At 24.4% G+C, this 17,715-nt stretch overlaps 5 protein-coding genes across 5 annotated transcripts; all 5 read left to right on the top strand.

Moving 5' to 3' along the window:
* Positions 1 to 434: 434 nt before the first annotated feature.
* PVVCY_0800310 (protein transport protein Sec24B, putative) lies at positions 435 to 5,032 on the top strand (the record flags this gene model as incomplete). Its single annotated transcript, XM_008626840.1, has 5 exons — positions 435 to 3,869; positions 3,981 to 4,361; positions 4,490 to 4,556; positions 4,669 to 4,750; positions 4,909 to 5,032. 5 exons carry the CDS (start codon positions 435 to 437, stop codon positions 5,030 to 5,032), a joined length of 4,089 nt encoding a protein of 1,362 aa, XP_008625062.1.
* Positions 5,033 to 6,209: 1,177 nt separating this feature from the next.
* On the top strand, positions 6,210 to 8,429 carry PVVCY_0800300 (ATP-dependent RNA helicase DDX51, putative; the record flags this gene model as incomplete). Its single annotated transcript, XM_008626839.1, has 3 exons — positions 6,210 to 7,320; positions 7,555 to 7,858; positions 8,174 to 8,429. 3 exons carry the CDS (start codon positions 6,210 to 6,212, stop codon positions 8,427 to 8,429), a joined length of 1,671 nt encoding a protein of 556 aa, XP_008625061.1.
* Positions 8,430 to 9,650: 1,221 nt separating this feature from the next.
* On the top strand, positions 9,651 to 10,850 carry PVVCY_0800290 (6-cysteine protein; the record flags this gene model as incomplete). Its single annotated transcript, XM_008626838.1, has 1 exon — positions 9,651 to 10,850. The coding sequence occupies one exon, from the start codon at positions 9,651 to 9,653 to the stop codon at positions 10,848 to 10,850; it is 1,200 nt and encodes a 399-aa protein (XP_008625060.1).
* A 1,297-nt stretch (positions 10,851 to 12,147) lies between these two features.
* PVVCY_0800280 (conserved Plasmodium protein, unknown function) lies at positions 12,148 to 13,749 on the top strand (the record flags this gene model as incomplete). The annotated part of the gene is made up of 1 exon (XM_008626837.1): positions 12,148 to 13,749. One exon carries the CDS (start codon positions 12,148 to 12,150, stop codon positions 13,747 to 13,749), a length of 1,602 nt encoding a protein of 533 aa, XP_008625059.1.
* Positions 13,750 to 14,983: 1,234 nt separating this feature from the next.
* Positions 14,984 to 17,535, top strand: PVVCY_0800270 (dipeptidyl aminopeptidase 3, putative; the record flags this gene model as incomplete). Its single annotated transcript, XM_008626836.1, has 2 exons — positions 14,984 to 15,218; positions 15,413 to 17,535. 2 exons carry the CDS (start codon positions 14,984 to 14,986, stop codon positions 17,533 to 17,535), a joined length of 2,358 nt encoding a protein of 785 aa, XP_008625058.1.
* Positions 17,536 to 17,715: the final 180 nt, after the last annotated feature.

Raw genomic sequence — 17,715 nt, 5'->3', positions numbered from 1 at the left:
ATGTTAATATAAAGATGAAAAGTGAAAACAGCAGTATTAATTTATGTTAAATATAAATTAAGCTTTAACTCATAAAAAATTTTAATATTATTGCCGAAATAAATATATACAATTTTGATGTCTATCAATTTCGAAGTTTTATTTGAATGTAAACTCGTTTATAAAAATATTAACATTAAGAAAATACCTGATTGAGTAAAACTATTTTAATAAAACGAGGATAAGCATATTGAAAGAATTATAAGTTTATGGAAAAAGATAAACACTTGAAGAGATATTTATACACAAGAAAAACGAATAAATATAGCAAAATAGCAATAAAATTTAACATTAAATTTTTTGTTAAGTATATTGTGGATAGCTAAGGGGTACTAAAATAAAAACACGTTAACGCTCAGAGCACAAACGATGAAATTATACAGAGTGAAAAAGAAATGACGCCAAATAAAAGTCAAAACCTATATCAAAGCAATTCAAACAATTTGAATAATAACCCTAGAGACAATGCACATAATAGTTATAATAATAATGATAATCAGATGGACAAATCAGAAACTCATTTAATGTCAATAAATCCAAACGAAGTTAAAAATGATATAAATCCCTTTTTTGACAATTCAAACAAAGGGAATTATAATGATGGTATAAAATTAGCACCAGATAATAGAAACGCAAATATAATAAATCGAGATAACAATAATATTATTAACAATGCAGAAAATATAAATAATAATATAAAAAGTTTTGAAAATAGTACAAGTAACACGCGCTTAAATGAGCAAAAGCATGGTGAAATAAATGTTCCCAATGCCGGAAATGGCTATATTAATAGAAATAACTACAATGATTTATCAGTAAAAATGAATGTGAACAGCACTAATGTAAGTAGTAATAATAATGTTGAGGGTAGTAATCCTCCCAAAGGAAGTAATGATATTTATGCAGAAACATCCTATGTGCCAAATAATTGGAATAATTATAGCACCCAAAATAGTCTTAATTATTCAAACATAGGACCAAATAGCAATGAAATAAATTCCATGAATAACTATAATTATAAACCAAATGAAAATATTCAACCAAAACACGATTATACACAAACATATAATTATCCACCAAGTAATTACAATAATAATATGAACCAATTTGGTAATAATAATGTTCCTATAAATAGTAATATTCCTCCGGCATCTCAGATGCCATTAGGTTTGAGCACGGGGAACATGATAAACGGAATAAACTCGATTCCTGTATATAATTATCCGAATAATAACAGGGAATTATCTTTTAACAGTTCGCAAAATACGCCTAATAATAGCCAAAACTATCACGCCAATAACATGACCCATCAATACAGTAATCAAGCACATCAATACTCTAACCAAAACGGTGCATTTAATTATCAAGAACCTAATCCTATGGGGCAACAAAGCCCATTTAGTAATACGTCATTTATGGGAAGTTCGAATGGCATAAGAACAAATGAAATGACGCCTAAAGCTATGAATAAAAGAGATTCTAATGTTGCAAATACTGATAAAGGTGATAATGAATCTGAAGAAAGTTCAAGTGATGAATCGAATAGTGATAATGAGAAGGGAGTAACTGATAAAGGAGAAGAAATATTTACACTAATTAAAAAGACTTATAATCGTATAGATATGAATAAAATTCCACGACCAATAATAAATTTTCAAGATAAAAAGAATAAAGCGTGTTTAAAAATATTTGAAACATGTAAATATATATCTCCGCCATCTTTTTATCAACCTTTCATTTCAGTGGATACCGGAAAAGCAGATCCACGTTTTATAAAAAGTACACTATATCAAATCCCTATATTTTCTGAAACCTTAAACTTATCTAAAATACCATTTGGTATTATTGTCAATCCATTTGCTTGTTTAAATGATGGAGAAAATGTCTATAAAGTTCATATGAAGGATATAATTAATGATAAAGAAGAAAATGTTGAAATTTTGAGGTGCCCTAAATGCTTTAGTTATATACATGGTACAATGTTAGAAGATTTAGCAAAAAAATTTACATGTGTTTTTTGTGATACAGAAATTTTAATTGATGAAAATGTATTGTTTGATATATATCAATATAATGAAAAAATGTCGCATATGCAAAATAATAAGCACAATCCCATGTCTCCATTATTAAAAGGGTCTGTAGATATTATGATACCACCTAAATATTATACGAATTCAAATAATTTAAAATTAAGTTATACTTCATTAAATAAAAATGTAAACCAAACAGCATCTATTATTACTAATAAAATTATGTCTATAACTAAACAAATATCAAATACTTTAGTTTCGAATGACTCAAAAAATTTGAATAATCAATCAAGGAGTTTATTATTTAGTGAAAATGAAATAAACAATAACAACGCCGGTGGAAGCGTTTTAACAGAAGGAGGAGAAAGAGACTTTGGTGGTTTTATAGGCATGTCACGTAATTATATTAATGAAAAAAATATAAATAATAATGAAACAATAATAAATGAAAATACCAATTTTAGGTTAGATGATATTAAAAATTTATTAGATGAAAAAAAAGGAGAAACTTATGAAACTATAAATAAAAGAAATTCTATATTATCAAAATATAAACAGATAAAAAATATGTTACCGCCATATTTTGTTTTTGTTATTGATTGTTCATATAATGCTATATATAATAACATTACGTATACTGTATTAGAGGGAATTAAATACGCTGTAAAAAATGTCACATGCCCCAAAACAAAGATAGCTATCATTACATATAGCAATTCATTGTTTTTCTTTAACTGCAAATATTTAGATGGTGGAAATGGAGCAACTACTGAGGGTGCAGCAAATGCAGATCCAAATAATACTGCGTATCATAATGAAAATAAAAAAAATGACAAATATTTCAAAAATCAATTAATTGTGATGAGTGATATAGATGACCCGTTTGTTCCACTTTCCCATGATGACATGTTTTTAAGTTGTGTTGATGAACTTGATAAAATTAATAACCTAATAGATACAATTAAAGCACTGTGTCCTAAAATGCAAGCATATGGATCATGTGGGAATAGTGCTTTAAAGGCTGCTGTTGAAATACTAAAGGAACGAAATGGCGTTGGAAGTATATCTATGTTTTATACTAGTACACCTAATTGCGGCATAGGGGCTATCAATGAAATAAAAAGAACAGGACAAGAGAATTTGTTCGAAGTTCCCCAAAAAAAATTTTATGATTCTATGCTATTAGATTTATATAATTATAATATAAGTACAGATGTGTTTATTATTTCAGGAAATAATACTAGGGTTTGTGTGCCAGCATTACAATATGTTGCTCAAAATACTGGAGGAAAAATATTATTTTTAGAAAATTTTATATGGCAAAAAGATTATAAAGAAATTTATATGAATATAAAAGATATATTAACATCGGAAGATATTGCATATTGCTGTGAATTAAAATTAAGATATTCCCAAAATATTTCTGTAAAAAAACTATTTTGTTGTAACAATAATTTTAATTCAATAATTCGTGCTGACACTATTAAAATACCCAAAATACGGCATGATCAAACATTTGCTTTTTTACTAAATTATTCAGATATATCAGAATCGAAAAAACAAGTATATATACAATGTGCATGTATATATACTAATTTAAACGGCGATAGATATGTACGTTTACATACTACACATATGAACGTAACATCGTCACTCAGTACTGCCTTTAGATATACTGATGCCGAAGCTTTGATGAATATACTAATTAAGCAATTGTGCACGGACGTTTTGCATAATGAAAATTACTCAAAAAATATTATTGATAATTTGACGGATATTCTGTTTTCCTACAGAATAAATGTAAGTGCCTACAATTGAATAATTGTTGATTTGATTAGAATATTTTCCATGTCATCATTATGAACTTTATTATTTTGTTATATTTGTTTTCGATTTTTTTATTTTTTGTAGTGCGCCTCCTCTGCCCATTCGGGACAGCTAATATTACCGGATACACTAAAATTATTGCCCTTATTCACTTCCTGTATTTTAAAGCATACTATTGTAAAGAAAGAAATATTATCTGATCTAAAAATATACAATTTAATAAAGCTTTTATCAATGCCTATAATATCATCGCTCTTGTTTGTTTATCCTATAACTTATATAATTCATATAAAAGGAAAAACAAATGAAATTGATTCAATGAGCATTGATGACGAATTATTTATACCTCGAGTTATACCTTCTAGTGGTGAAAAAATTTATTCAAATGGAATATATTTGATTGACGTTTGTACACATTTTTACCTTTTCTTTGGTTATCATTCGGATATGGAATTTGCTTCGGATGTAAGTTGCATTTATTCGTATTTAACAAATTTGCAAAAAAAAGGAAAAGTTGTAATGGCTAATTATAGCAATACCCCACATGGATATATGTGAGCTTCATATTTTTTTCATTTTTCTGCCGGTTTCAGATTTATGGGGATATTCCAACAAATGAAAATTGTATTAATTTAACCCTAACAAACAGTCCTAATGCGAGTAAAAACTAATCACTGAAAAGAAGCGATTGTGCATCTAAATAACATGTATATACTAGTTAAATGCATATTATGGGTATCATATAATTTCTTGCATATATTTTTTTTTTCAGAAAAATTTGAGCGTATTATTATGAACTTGAGTAAATTTCATCACGCCAACCAATTTGTTCCTATAGTAATAGTTCCACCGAAGTAAGTTCATTTAACATAAAAAAATAAATAATAGATAAATAAAAACCCAAAAATAAATGTATATCAAAAGGGTATACGAGTTGGATATGCGGCTATTATGCCACCTCAGTTTTAACGTAAGTCTCACTATATGTTTTTTTTTTCGATTTTGTTCGTAGCGAAACTGCTGATCCGCGTATTTTGTCTTTATGTGTCGAAGATAAGGTTGAGAAGGAATACAGCTATGTAAATTTTTTGTGTTTTATTCATAAATTAGTTCATAAAAAAATAGACGAGTTGTAGGACCATATGCAATATTTGCTTTATATATATAATTCTATATACATACACACTTAGATATAATACTAAGAAGATCCTGATTATAACCATTTTAAAATTGTTGCATATTTATTGTTCTGCCCCCCCTTTTCCTTTTTTTATGAAAAAATTATAAAATAAAAATTTTAATATGCATATTTGAATTATAAAGATTAACCTATTTTCGTGAATACGCATAAATATATGCTTATTCTATATACTGCGTTCATTTTATTTTGTCCATTAACCCTTTACCTATGCATATATATATGCATATATTTGTATATATGTGCTTTTTCTTAAAAATATTTGTTTAATAGTTTTCAATTTTTTTTTTAATTATTTAACAATTTTTGGATAATAACTGTTAAAAAAATTAAATTATTAAATTTCATAATATAAAACCTTCATGCATATGTTTGAAAAATCAAAAAAACTTTATAACATGAAAAATGCTATAAAAAGAAAAGATAATAAATGTAGTTACAAATCTTTAGCATTTTGAATTGCCGAGTTTTTATATGTAACTTGATAAGAAAAAATGATTCGTAAATTTATAGAGCAGGTCCATTAGCTACCATAATTGACAATATATGCATTACAACGAAAACACAAAAAGGCGAATATGCATATATACAAATGTGTTGACATAAAAATAGTGGGAAGTTTATTTAATTAGTTAAAAAATGCCAAATAAGTTAATAAAATGGAAAATAATATAGATTACTCGCTTAAAATGTTGTTATATGCATATATGATAAATACAAATATATGCCAATGATAATGGTAGCAATAGCTGCTATTATTTTTTTGGAAATGTACATAATATTCTTCATTTCGTCATAAAGTTTGGTTTAAAAAAAAATGTTACGATATAATTTTGCAAAAAAATAAATTAAGAAAGCAAAAAAAATAATAAAATACCAATAAATATAATAGATTAAAAAATAACAACGAAAAATAATAAATAAATGGTATAATCGTGGCAATATCGAAATTGTTTATCGGCATATAAAATATTTTTTTATTTTATTATTCATTATTAAATATTTATATATTTTCTCCTTTTTTATGTGAAAATTTATTGAAAATTTTTATAATTATTTGCATATTTGGCTGAATTATATTTTGATTCTTGTAAAAATACCATTCCTATAAAATAATGACAAGCAGCATATATATAGATAATGTAAAAGGGTTAATTGAAAGCAGTTATGAGAAACTTGTGAATTCGAATCTTTTAAATGAACCAGAAAATGAGATAGATAATGGGATAAATGCAAAAGTTAATCAAAATAGTAATAGCGAGAAAAATAGTAAAGATGTGAAAAAAGGCGACAAGAAAGATAATGAATGCAATGATGCATTAGAGGATGAAAAAAAAATTGAAGAAGTAAGGAGTACGTTAAGTTCGAACTGTAGAATAATAAAAATAAAGGATGATCAAATCGAGATATCAAAATGGAACTCTTTGAAAAGTAATCCAATAAATGAGTATATAATAGACGCACTGATTAATATGTTTAATTTTAAAACATTTTTACCTTGCCAAAGTTGTATATTAGAATATTCATTATTATATAAAAATGGATCAAACTCGTTTTTAACTGGTGATATATATATTGAAGTCCCCACAGGCTTAGGGAAAACATTATGTTATATTGTAACAATATTAGATTATTTTTTATGTAAAAAGGATAATTCTTTTTTTTGTTTAATATTAACAGCAACCGAAGAATTGGTACACCAAATTTTAAAAGTGATAAATAAATTTGACATAAAAAACTTAAAATGCCAAGATATAAATATAAATAAGTTTCATTCTAACATATATTTTGATGAACTTGTTCATAACACTTTTGACAATTGTAATATTATTGTTACAACTACAAATAAATTTGAATTATTATTTTATAGCAATGAGCATTTATTTAAAGATTTAAAATTTTTAATTATTGATGAAGTAGATAAAATTGTGTCTTTAGATAAAACCAATATATGTAGTTTAGCTAACTCATTAACAAAAATTGTAGAAAAAAATCAGAATGCATCAAATAATTTATATAGACCAAAATATTTTCTACAGAAATATTTAGTATCTGCTACTTTATGTAAGGTTTCAGATAATTTAATGCCTTTAAATTTGTATAGACCTATTTTTTTTTATTATACATTAAGTCAAGCTAGAAACGACGAATTTTACTATTTTACCAAAAACACAAATAAAAAGATATATTACATGATTTCGCTCATTCAAGAGCTACCATATGATGGTAAAACTCACATTTAGTGAAAAAAAAAATAATATAAACAATGAAACATAATTTGTGATGCAAACGATACATATTTATGATAATAAATTAGTCATTTTAGTGATTCATAGTTGTGTTAATATTAGCACTAGTTGTAATATTAGTATTTTTTCTATTACTATACTGGTTTTCACTTATTATTTCATATAATGTTACATATATATTTACGCTTTTTCGCTTTCTTTTCCTTTGCAGATTCCCTAAGTATGTTGGTATTTTGTAACGAAGAAAAAAAAGCACACCTTCTTTTTCGATATTTAACTGTATATTTCAGCTATACAAATACTGTAAATTATACAATTATTGAATATAATCGTAATATACCACATAAAAAAAGGAAAAAGATATTAAAGGATTTTTTAAATAATAAAATAAATATACTAATATGTACGGATTCTATTGCACGAGGTTTAGATACGGTGAATTTAAATTATGTTGTAAATTTTGATATCCCAATGCATTATAATGTATTGACGCATAGAGCTGGAAGACTTTCCAGGTATAGCTATTTATACATTTATTTCATTCACTATTATACTATATATATATTTTTTAGCGTTATTTCATATTATCACATGTATATGTGCATAAATGCATACCAACATGTGTATAGATGTGGTGAAATTGAATGAAAGAACACCCTTCTTATATGAGACAATTTCCTAAATGCATATTAATTTTGCCAATTTTTTAGTGGCTATACATATACGCATACATATATTAACGTCTGATAATTAAAAATTTGTATATATTATATATTTTCATGTAAGAATTAATTATACTATATATTTTTTTATATTAATTGATTTTGCAGATACAACAGTCGGAAAGGAACTGTATACTATTTTGTTAAAAAATCGGAAAAAATAATTATGATAAAATCAGGAAAGCGAAGAAATGTAAAAAAAATAAATAGATTAAAATTCCCAAAAATTAAGTTAAAGGAAGTTGAAGGTAATGTAATTAAAATCAAGCCGTTAATAAATAATGTAATAAATAAAGAAGAATTAAATATAATAAACCAATACAAAATTTATCATTACGATGATTTAATAAAGTTGAATTTGTAAATTAAAAATTTTAAGTTTAAACACGTGTATACATTTTAAAAAAATCAATTATTTATTATTTGGTTATCATTTAACTAAGGATTCATATTCTACCAAAATTTGTGAAAAAATATATATTTGTTTTATAAAATGCGAGGTTGTATATACCATTAACTGTAATAGGTAGATAATGTATAAACAACTTCAATTTATTAGCATAAAGACAAAATTTATAAAATTATTTTTATATAAAGCGTATATATTTTTGTGGAAAGTATTCTTTAAATTTACATAATTTTAAATATTAGTCCTAAATAATTACACAATTTTTTTTTGTTTCTTAAATTTTTTTTGTATTATAAGCGACACTTCAGTATCGCGCTATATTTGTGAGTAGTGTGCGGCGTTTATTATGTTACATGTATTTGATTTATTATTTGGGTTCCAAAAAAAACGATAATATAAAATTAAGCATAAAAAAGTAAAAATTTAGTCATTTTTAGATATATAACAAAAAAATTACTCACAAAACGGTTCTAATATTTGTTTGTTTTAATATATATAGATCTATTGGGTTTCCGTAATGTTTCATTAATTGAAAATTTGGAAAAAAATGGTGTAATAATATACACTATTTATAAGTGTAAATTTGTACACGCATATATATACAAATATTATTATAAATATAGATATATGTGCATTGAGAGGGGAAATAGAAAAATTGTGTGCAGAATAAAAAAAAATAGGAGAAAAAAATAAAAAATTGTAAAATAAATTTTTTTTTGTGGTTATTGTTTTAAAAAACAAAATAGAAATTGAAAATTTTAAATGAAAACGCATATAATTGTTCAAAGAATAAAATTATTTAATGTTTTTATTAATTAGTTTCCAAATTAATAAAACTGTTACAGTTTCTACATTTTCTGTTATATATATAATTTATAAATAAATTAAAAACGTAATTGCTAAAATATAGACAACATTGTTTCCATGCTATTTTTTAATGTTTATTGTAATTTTTTTTATATTTAATTTATTTGAATTATTTACATTTTATATTATTTTCCATAAAATGGTGTAACTAATTATCACCATAATAAAAAGAATTAATTATTTACTTAAATAATAATATAAAAAAAACATTTATTAAAATCGAAATTAAAAAAGACAATTTGCTGATTATTTTTAATTTGTTGACATTTTGTTTTATTCGAAAATTTTGTTATATAATTTTTTTTCAAAATGAAAGGTTTACTAATATACACATTTATTTTTCTTTTAAAACAATTGATTGTCCGTTCAGAAGAATATGTTTGCGATTTTAGGGCAAAAAATTATTTATATGACAATCAGGATATGTCATATTGTACAATTAATGCAAAACCATTTGATAAAATTACATATATATGCCCAAATAAAGTAGGAGCACAATGTTTTCATAATGTAAACACATCAAATAATATGGAAGCCCATTTGGATTCTTCCCAAATTCACATAAATTACTTATTATATGGATCGACAATAGATAAAGATACTCTTGTTGTACCTCCAACAGTTACAGAAACTGTTACATTCTATTGCTTTTGTCGTTTAGAAACTGATGCTCCAGAAAAAAGTTTGAAACCACCAAAATTTGAAGGAATTGGTAATCATAATGGAAATATAACATTAGGAGAAAATATAAACTTCGATAGTCCTATATCAAAAGCTTTATATAAACAAAATAAATATAAAAATTTAATGGAGCAAGGAGAAAAAGAAAACGGTGATGAAACTATAATTGAAATGAAACCTGAGCCTGAACCTGAATCTGAATCTGAATCCAATCCTAAGGATAAGCCCAAACCTAAGATTATTAAAGTCATATATAAGGCTATTAAAGACGGTAAGGTGATTAATCAATCCCAAACTAAAACTGAAGAAGAAAAATCTGAGACTTCTAAAGAAACACCTACAGCTGATAATGTTGAACCTGTCAAAAGAACAAAATATGGTGTAATGAAAGTTACAGTTCAAAAATCTTCTAAGGTAATAAAAGGGTGTGATTTTGGTAATAAATCTAGTCAATATTTTACTAACCCATTGGCAAGTGGCAAAAATGCAAATAATAAATTGTGTAAAATAAATGCAAAACCAGGAGAAATTGTTGGCTTTAAATGCATACAAGAGACACGTGGATATGTAGAACCTTATGGATGCTTCGATAATGTCTATGTTAATGATTATAATACAAGTTTAAAAACTATTCTTCCAGGGTATGAATCGTATGCAAGTAAAACCGATTCTACAACAGCTTTTTACTTAAAATTGCCTCAATTAATAAACAAACCATATACATTTGAATGTAAATGTAGATCAAATGATTACAGTACTGATTCTTACATTTTTCAAGTAAATGTAGAATCAGGAGAAAGTGATTTAATTAAAAAATCTTTTAATTGATATTGATGAGTTTTTTTTGTGAATAATTTTTATAGCCTTTTATCTTTATGTACTTTATACATTTACATATAGCGATAAAAGCAATTTTTTTTCTAAATTTCTATATGAACACCAAATAATCTAACTATAGTAGTAATATTTTTTTTGTTTATCGCTCATATTTTTAATTTTCCTAAAATGCGTCCAATAAGGAGATGGTTTATGAATTTTCCTAAGGCATGTTTATATGTTCCATGATTATGGATAATTACGGAGCGTTTCAAGGTTCGTTATTTAAATTATAATATATATATATATTTTACTTTTTATATTAATTTATATATAATAATTCTCCATCCTTGAAAATATAGAGGTTCATTACATTTTGGTGCATGCATGAAATAATTTATTTTTTCTTTGTTTTTAATTTGTTTATTTACACGATTTAGTTTTTTCTTTTACGGGGTTTTAACCTAGTGGGTATTTGCTATTATTTTTTTTTATATCCTGCATTTACAATATGAATTTACAATGGGGTCAGATGGATTCAAAATATTTCGAAAATTATATTTTATTTGCCAATACATAATTTTGTATGAATGTATATATGTCTTTTTTTTTACAACCTTCTTATTTATTACCAAGTTTGCTATTTTTCTGTAATTAATAGTGTGTCTTTATTTTTATTAGATTTTTTTGTGCATGCGTTTAAGTATATTGACAATACTTTTATGTATATGTATAGAAGCCCAAAATGAATAAGTTTAGCGCATGTTTTCTTTAATTTATATCTTTTATATATGTTTGTTAATGCGTAATTTATTATATTATTGCATAAAAATTGCTTCATGTTGTAAATGTCTTAAATTTGACTTATTCGTGCCAGAATAAATCATATAGATCCTATTTTTCTTGAGCATTTTTTTTATGATTTTATATTTCGGTGATCTTTTTGTTTTATTTAATTTATTTTTTTTCATTTACAACATATATGGAAAATTCTAAAAATAAACATATAAATATGTTCCTAATCTTTCCTTTATTATAATTAAATAATTTTTTAGCTATTTTACACACCATTTTTTTAAAATATAAGTCTTCAAGCCTAATATTTTTGAATATTTTACTTTTTATATATGTTCTCTACACAACTTGTATATATATTAAAAAATTATAATTTGAGAGAGAAAAAAAATACATCTTAAGATGTTTATATGCCTAATTCATGAAAACTGAATGAAATAATCCAATAAAGGGGAAAATAAAACAACTATTTTTAAATATAAATCAAGTATATAATTGCATATAAAAATTCAATATGAATAAATTATATGCTTGTATTTTATTTTTAGTATGGAAAAATTTCAGTATAAGCGGAGAATTAACCAACGTGGAAAACTATGTACAGGATAAAAGTATAGTTTTACAGGCATCCCAAGAAAATGGTAGTACATCGAATGAAAATCTCAAAATTGAACAATTGGAAAAGGATGGAAAAAGCGATATTGTAAATCAATATAAAATTGAAGTACCTTTTACAATAAATCCAGAAACAGAGGGAAAATTAGTTTCTAAGGATCTAATAAATAACGACAAACCAAAATTTCCAATCGATAGGAATAAAGAACAAGTGGATATGCATAGACCAGATGAAGAAGCGAAAAATATCACACAAAACGACGACGAAAAAATTGAAAAAATAGAATCCGATGAAGATAATATAAGCAATGGATTTAAAGACAAAATACATGAAACCAATAGAAGCGAATTAAATATTATGAATACGATAAAAGCATCTAACAAATATGAAGATAAATTTGATAAGATAACAAATTTTTATTTTGATGATTCATTAGAAAAAGAGAAAAGCGAAAATGAAAAAGAAGCAAATAATAGTATTATACTAAAAGAGGTTAACAAAGAAACATTATTAAATTTTAATGATATGAAAGATGAAATTACACAAAAAATAAATGAGCCAAATGGTGAAATAATTACAAAATATGCTAATATGTTATTAAAAGATGGAGGAATGACACTTAAATTGAATGTTAACAAATTTTTTAATAGAATGTTTAAATTAATTACACGCGAAAAACTTATGTATACATTGTGTTATAATGAGAAAACATCAAAAAATGGAGGAACAACGGAAAATGAGGAAGAAATTTCTGGAAATAGCTCAATACATAGTTCTGCTAATCGGAAAATGTTGAATAAAAACTGTGGAGAAAAGTGCTTTTTATCTAGATTCAAAGAGGAAATAACATACAAAGAAGAAGATATATACAATTATTATGTTTCATTAGAGAAATTATTAAAAAAAAGCGAAATATATATGAAGACTGATATGGTATCAAAATATTTTAAATTTTATCCCGTTGAAAAAATAAATTATAATTTTGAAAATGTAATAAATAATAATATTTTTATAGAATCAGTTAGATCTATATTGTTTGATTCATATAAAAACGATGAAAAAAGCATTTACACAAATTTTGCTGTTGTGATAGACTCATTATTTTCACTAATACGAGAAGAAGTCATAATAGAAGATATGCGTGTATATATAGAACGATTTTTTAAAGATATAGATTTATTAAATCAAAAGGTTTTAAGTTTTTTTATAGATGAATTATTTAGCGAAGCTAAACAATATCAAGTTCCTAATTTGACTCAAAAAAATTTTGAACATATTTTAGCAAAAATTTATTCTCGATCGGTTTTAGAAAACATTCTAAATAAAAAAATATCACATAATATAGGAAATAAACAGAATCGTTTAAAATTTAGTTTTCTTGATAACAGCGAAACTATAAATCCTGTTGCTTTAGACAAAATAGTAATGGAAGAAAATTTCCCATCAAACGAATCTGAAAAAGATGTTTTGTGTAAATTTATTCCAATAAAAAAGAGGTAATTTCCTAGAAATATGAGGATAAGAAAGCCATTTGAACATATATATATATATTTATTATCTTTACGAATTATGCATAAATTGTGATGCATGTCAAAATTATAAACTAATGCTACATTGTGAATATTATCAAATTATTAGTTATAAATGCTTAAATTTTCATAATTATACTATTTATTTAAACAAATTGATTTAACATAGCTTTTACTTATGAATTTTTATAAAAATCGTTACTATATCCTCCTTATATACTTTGTTATATATATATAATTATTTATTTGTTATTTCAGGCTAATATACGACAAACTAAACAATACAATGAAAATAGCAGAGAATGCTGTTCTGGATTATCTATTTAAGATGCTAATCCAAAAAATACACCATTATTCTATGGAATAAATTTTACGATGATCCATTTTAGCTGGATTGTATAAATTTGAATACAAATAATTTTGTATATTTTATATATTTATTCATCATAAATATTCCAATGTCTTTGTGTATAATTATATTTTTTGTTTATGTTCTTTTTTCTATTTAAATGTTGTTCTAAATATCTATGCATAATTTTCTTTAAAAATTTTGTTTTATCTATTCTGAAAAGACGGCGTGATGCCTTAAATATGTTTACTCACATATATTTTTTGTTTAGTTATTTTTCGATTTATTCCCTTTTGTAGTTGCAACATTCTTACTCCATTTTTATACCCTATGGATAATAAATGTGAGTATATATGTGTGTTGTTATAAAACAATTATATAACTTATTTTCTTTGGGAAAATTGTTGTTTTGTTTGTTTTTATACTAGGTAATGTAATAAGAATATTATGCATTTTAGTGCATATTAAAATATTAAATAAAAATAAAATTAATATGAACGATAGTATAATATTGCATATTAATAGAGAACAAAATCACCAAAAAAATTAAGGGTTTTTAATATACACAAATTCTTTTCTTTGAAACCATGTTGCAACATTAATATTTAATTCATATAAAAATTAATTAATGAAAAATGAAATATAAAAATAATTTCCATCTTACATGTATAACCTGTCTACTAATGATGAGTAATTTATTTTGAATTAATTTTTTTTAAGTATTGAAGGGTCGTCATTTTTCGATTTGTCCCTGCCTTTCTTCTCGCGCCCCATATGGTTATCCGTTTTCACTGTTTATTCCTGTGTAAATAAATATACACCTATTTTTTTTACAATACCATAAAATTATCTTGACATGATTTTAATACCTCTATTTTTTTATATTTTTTTAAATTACATAAAATGTGACATCCCTGTTCATTGCGTGAGTAGAGATGTGGAAGGTTTGTGGGAAATTAAATTGGGATTATTAAAAAATAAGCAGTTCGAAAGGAAAGACAATGAATATTCAAAAATAGGAAATGTGTTAGACAAAAATTATTATGATTATGAGTGTGGATATAGGAGACCGGACGATTCGGAGTATCATGGTATAGTATATGTTTGATGGGTTTATTTCTTCTAATTATATGTTTACGTGTTTATTCACAATATTATGTTCCAATTTGATTTGAACTGATTGTCTTCCCGTATGTATAAGTTTCCATATATGTTTATTTATCCATTTATTTATGTGAAATCCTTTATATATATGCTTCTGTGTTCAATTTATTTTTGTTTTTAGATGCACTTGACCCAGAAATTGTAAAACAACGATTTGAAATTAAAGATAAAAAAATTATTGCATTTAACAAAGACAGAACTATTAACATTATTGAAAATGGTGAAATTTCTCCTGAGTATAGTGGATACTGGAGAATTGTATATGACGAAGGGTTATATATTGAGATATACGATTCTAAAAATAAAAATAAAGAAATATATTTTTCCTTTTTTAAATTTGTAAAAAACGGTGAAGTTTCTTACAGTTATTGCAACAACCTGGTTATGGGAGTCGTTAATATGTATCAATTGAATGGCAATGCCGATATTGTTAAAAATGATACGAATATAGTAGATAATAGTGAACCAAACAATCGTAACGATGAGAAAACAAATAATAACATACCGGAAAAGGAATCAGAGGGAAAAAATGGCATATTTAGGTATGCATATTCTTTATATGGGGGATTAAAAAATGGCTATTTAAATATATTAAATAAAACGATTGAACTGAAGGAGAATAAAAACGCAGTTTTAAATGATGTTAAAGAATTATATGGAAATAATAACGATGTTAAAAATTTAATTGATTATTATAATGATAATTTTATCGACTTTAAAACAATGCCAATGAAAAGATATTGTTGGAGTGGGAAAAAATTAGACAAAAATACAGACAAAGCAACAAACAAAATTCCAAATATGTTATCACCTCTAGATGCTAATGCAGATATAAAGAAGCATAATTATTATATTAATTTAATTGGGGATAAAAAAAATAAAACACTCCTAAAAAATAATAAAGGAAAAAAGAAACAAACTAATAATCTAAAAGGGGTAATAGATAATACACCTGTTAAAAAAATAAAAGAAAATAGTTTATTTAATATGTATAGTAATAGAGATATAATATTAAAAAATTTTGATTGGTCTGATGAAAATGATGTAAAAAAAAGATTCAATGGTATTAGCGTAAGAATTTTCGATGAAGCTATTGATCAAAAAGATTGTGGTTCATGCTATGCTAATTCCGCTTCACGTGTAATTAATAGTAGAATAAGAATAAAATATAATTATATAAAAAAAATTGATTCGTTGTCCTTTAGTAATGAGCAACTTCTTATATGTGACTTTTTTAATCAAGGTTGTAATGGTGGGTATATATATCTTTCTTTAAAATATGCTTATGAAAATTATTTATATACAAATAAATGTTTTGAAAAATATGAGAATTTATATATAAACAAAGATGATAAAAATAACTCTTTGTGTGATCGCTTTGATACCTTTAAAATATTTTTAAAAAAAAAGGAAAACGAACAAATATATATTAATAATTATCCTGAAGGAATGGAACAAAAAAATGCAAATACTAGAATGTATAATAATATTGGAAATGCTCATGATAATTCCGATAATAGAAACGATGGTAATACTCATGAAAACTTGATAAAAGATGAGAATATTAATTATGCATATAAATCAGTTGATTCTGATGAACAAGGAAAAGGTAATATATCAGATGATTATCTAAATGATGATTATATATTAGTAGATAAAAATATGTACGAAAGAGAAAAATTAAAATTAGATGAACTAGACAGTTGTGATACAAAAGTTAAGGTGACAAAATATGAATACCTTGATATAGAAAATGAAGAAGATTTAAAAAAATATATTTATTATAATGGGCCTGTAGCAGCAGCAATTGAACCATCAAAAAGCTTTATTAAATATAAAAAAGGTATACTAACTGGAAATTTTATAAAAATGCAAGACGGTAATAAATCAAATGCATATATATGGAATAAAGTAGATCATGCTGTTGTTATAGTTGGATGGGGTGAAGACACTATAGAAAATTTAATAAAAAAAAAAACTCATTCTTATGATGAATATAAATCAAAAAATGACGATGATTTAGATGAAGACATATATGATGAACATATTAATAGTTATATAAAACATACTAAAGAAAAAAATAAAGTTGTAAAATATTGGAAAATTTTAAATAGTTGGGGAACAAATTGGGGATATAATGGCTACTTTTACATACTAAGAGATGAAAACTATTTTAATATACGATCGTATCTTTTGATATGTGATGTTAATTTATTTGTTAAGAATAAAAATGCTAAATTATAATTGTATTATTTTTTTTAAGGTGTAATAAAAATATTCCACTTGCACGTATAGCTATATGGTTTATTTAACTTTTTTTCATATTTTCACTAATTAATTGTTATGTTTTTTGTAAGCACAATTTATGATATTTCAACTGGCTTTTAAAATTACGATCCCTTTTTAGCATCTTTTTATACATAT

This window comes from Plasmodium vinckei, assembly GCF_900681995.1.
Source record: "Plasmodium vinckei vinckei genome assembly, chromosome: PVVCY_08".
NCBI classification, from domain to species: Eukaryota; Apicomplexa; class Aconoidasida; order Haemosporida; family Plasmodiidae; genus Plasmodium; species Plasmodium vinckei.
Note: the sequence above shows the minus strand (reverse complement) of the source record. Positions and strands in the feature narration are given on the sequence as shown.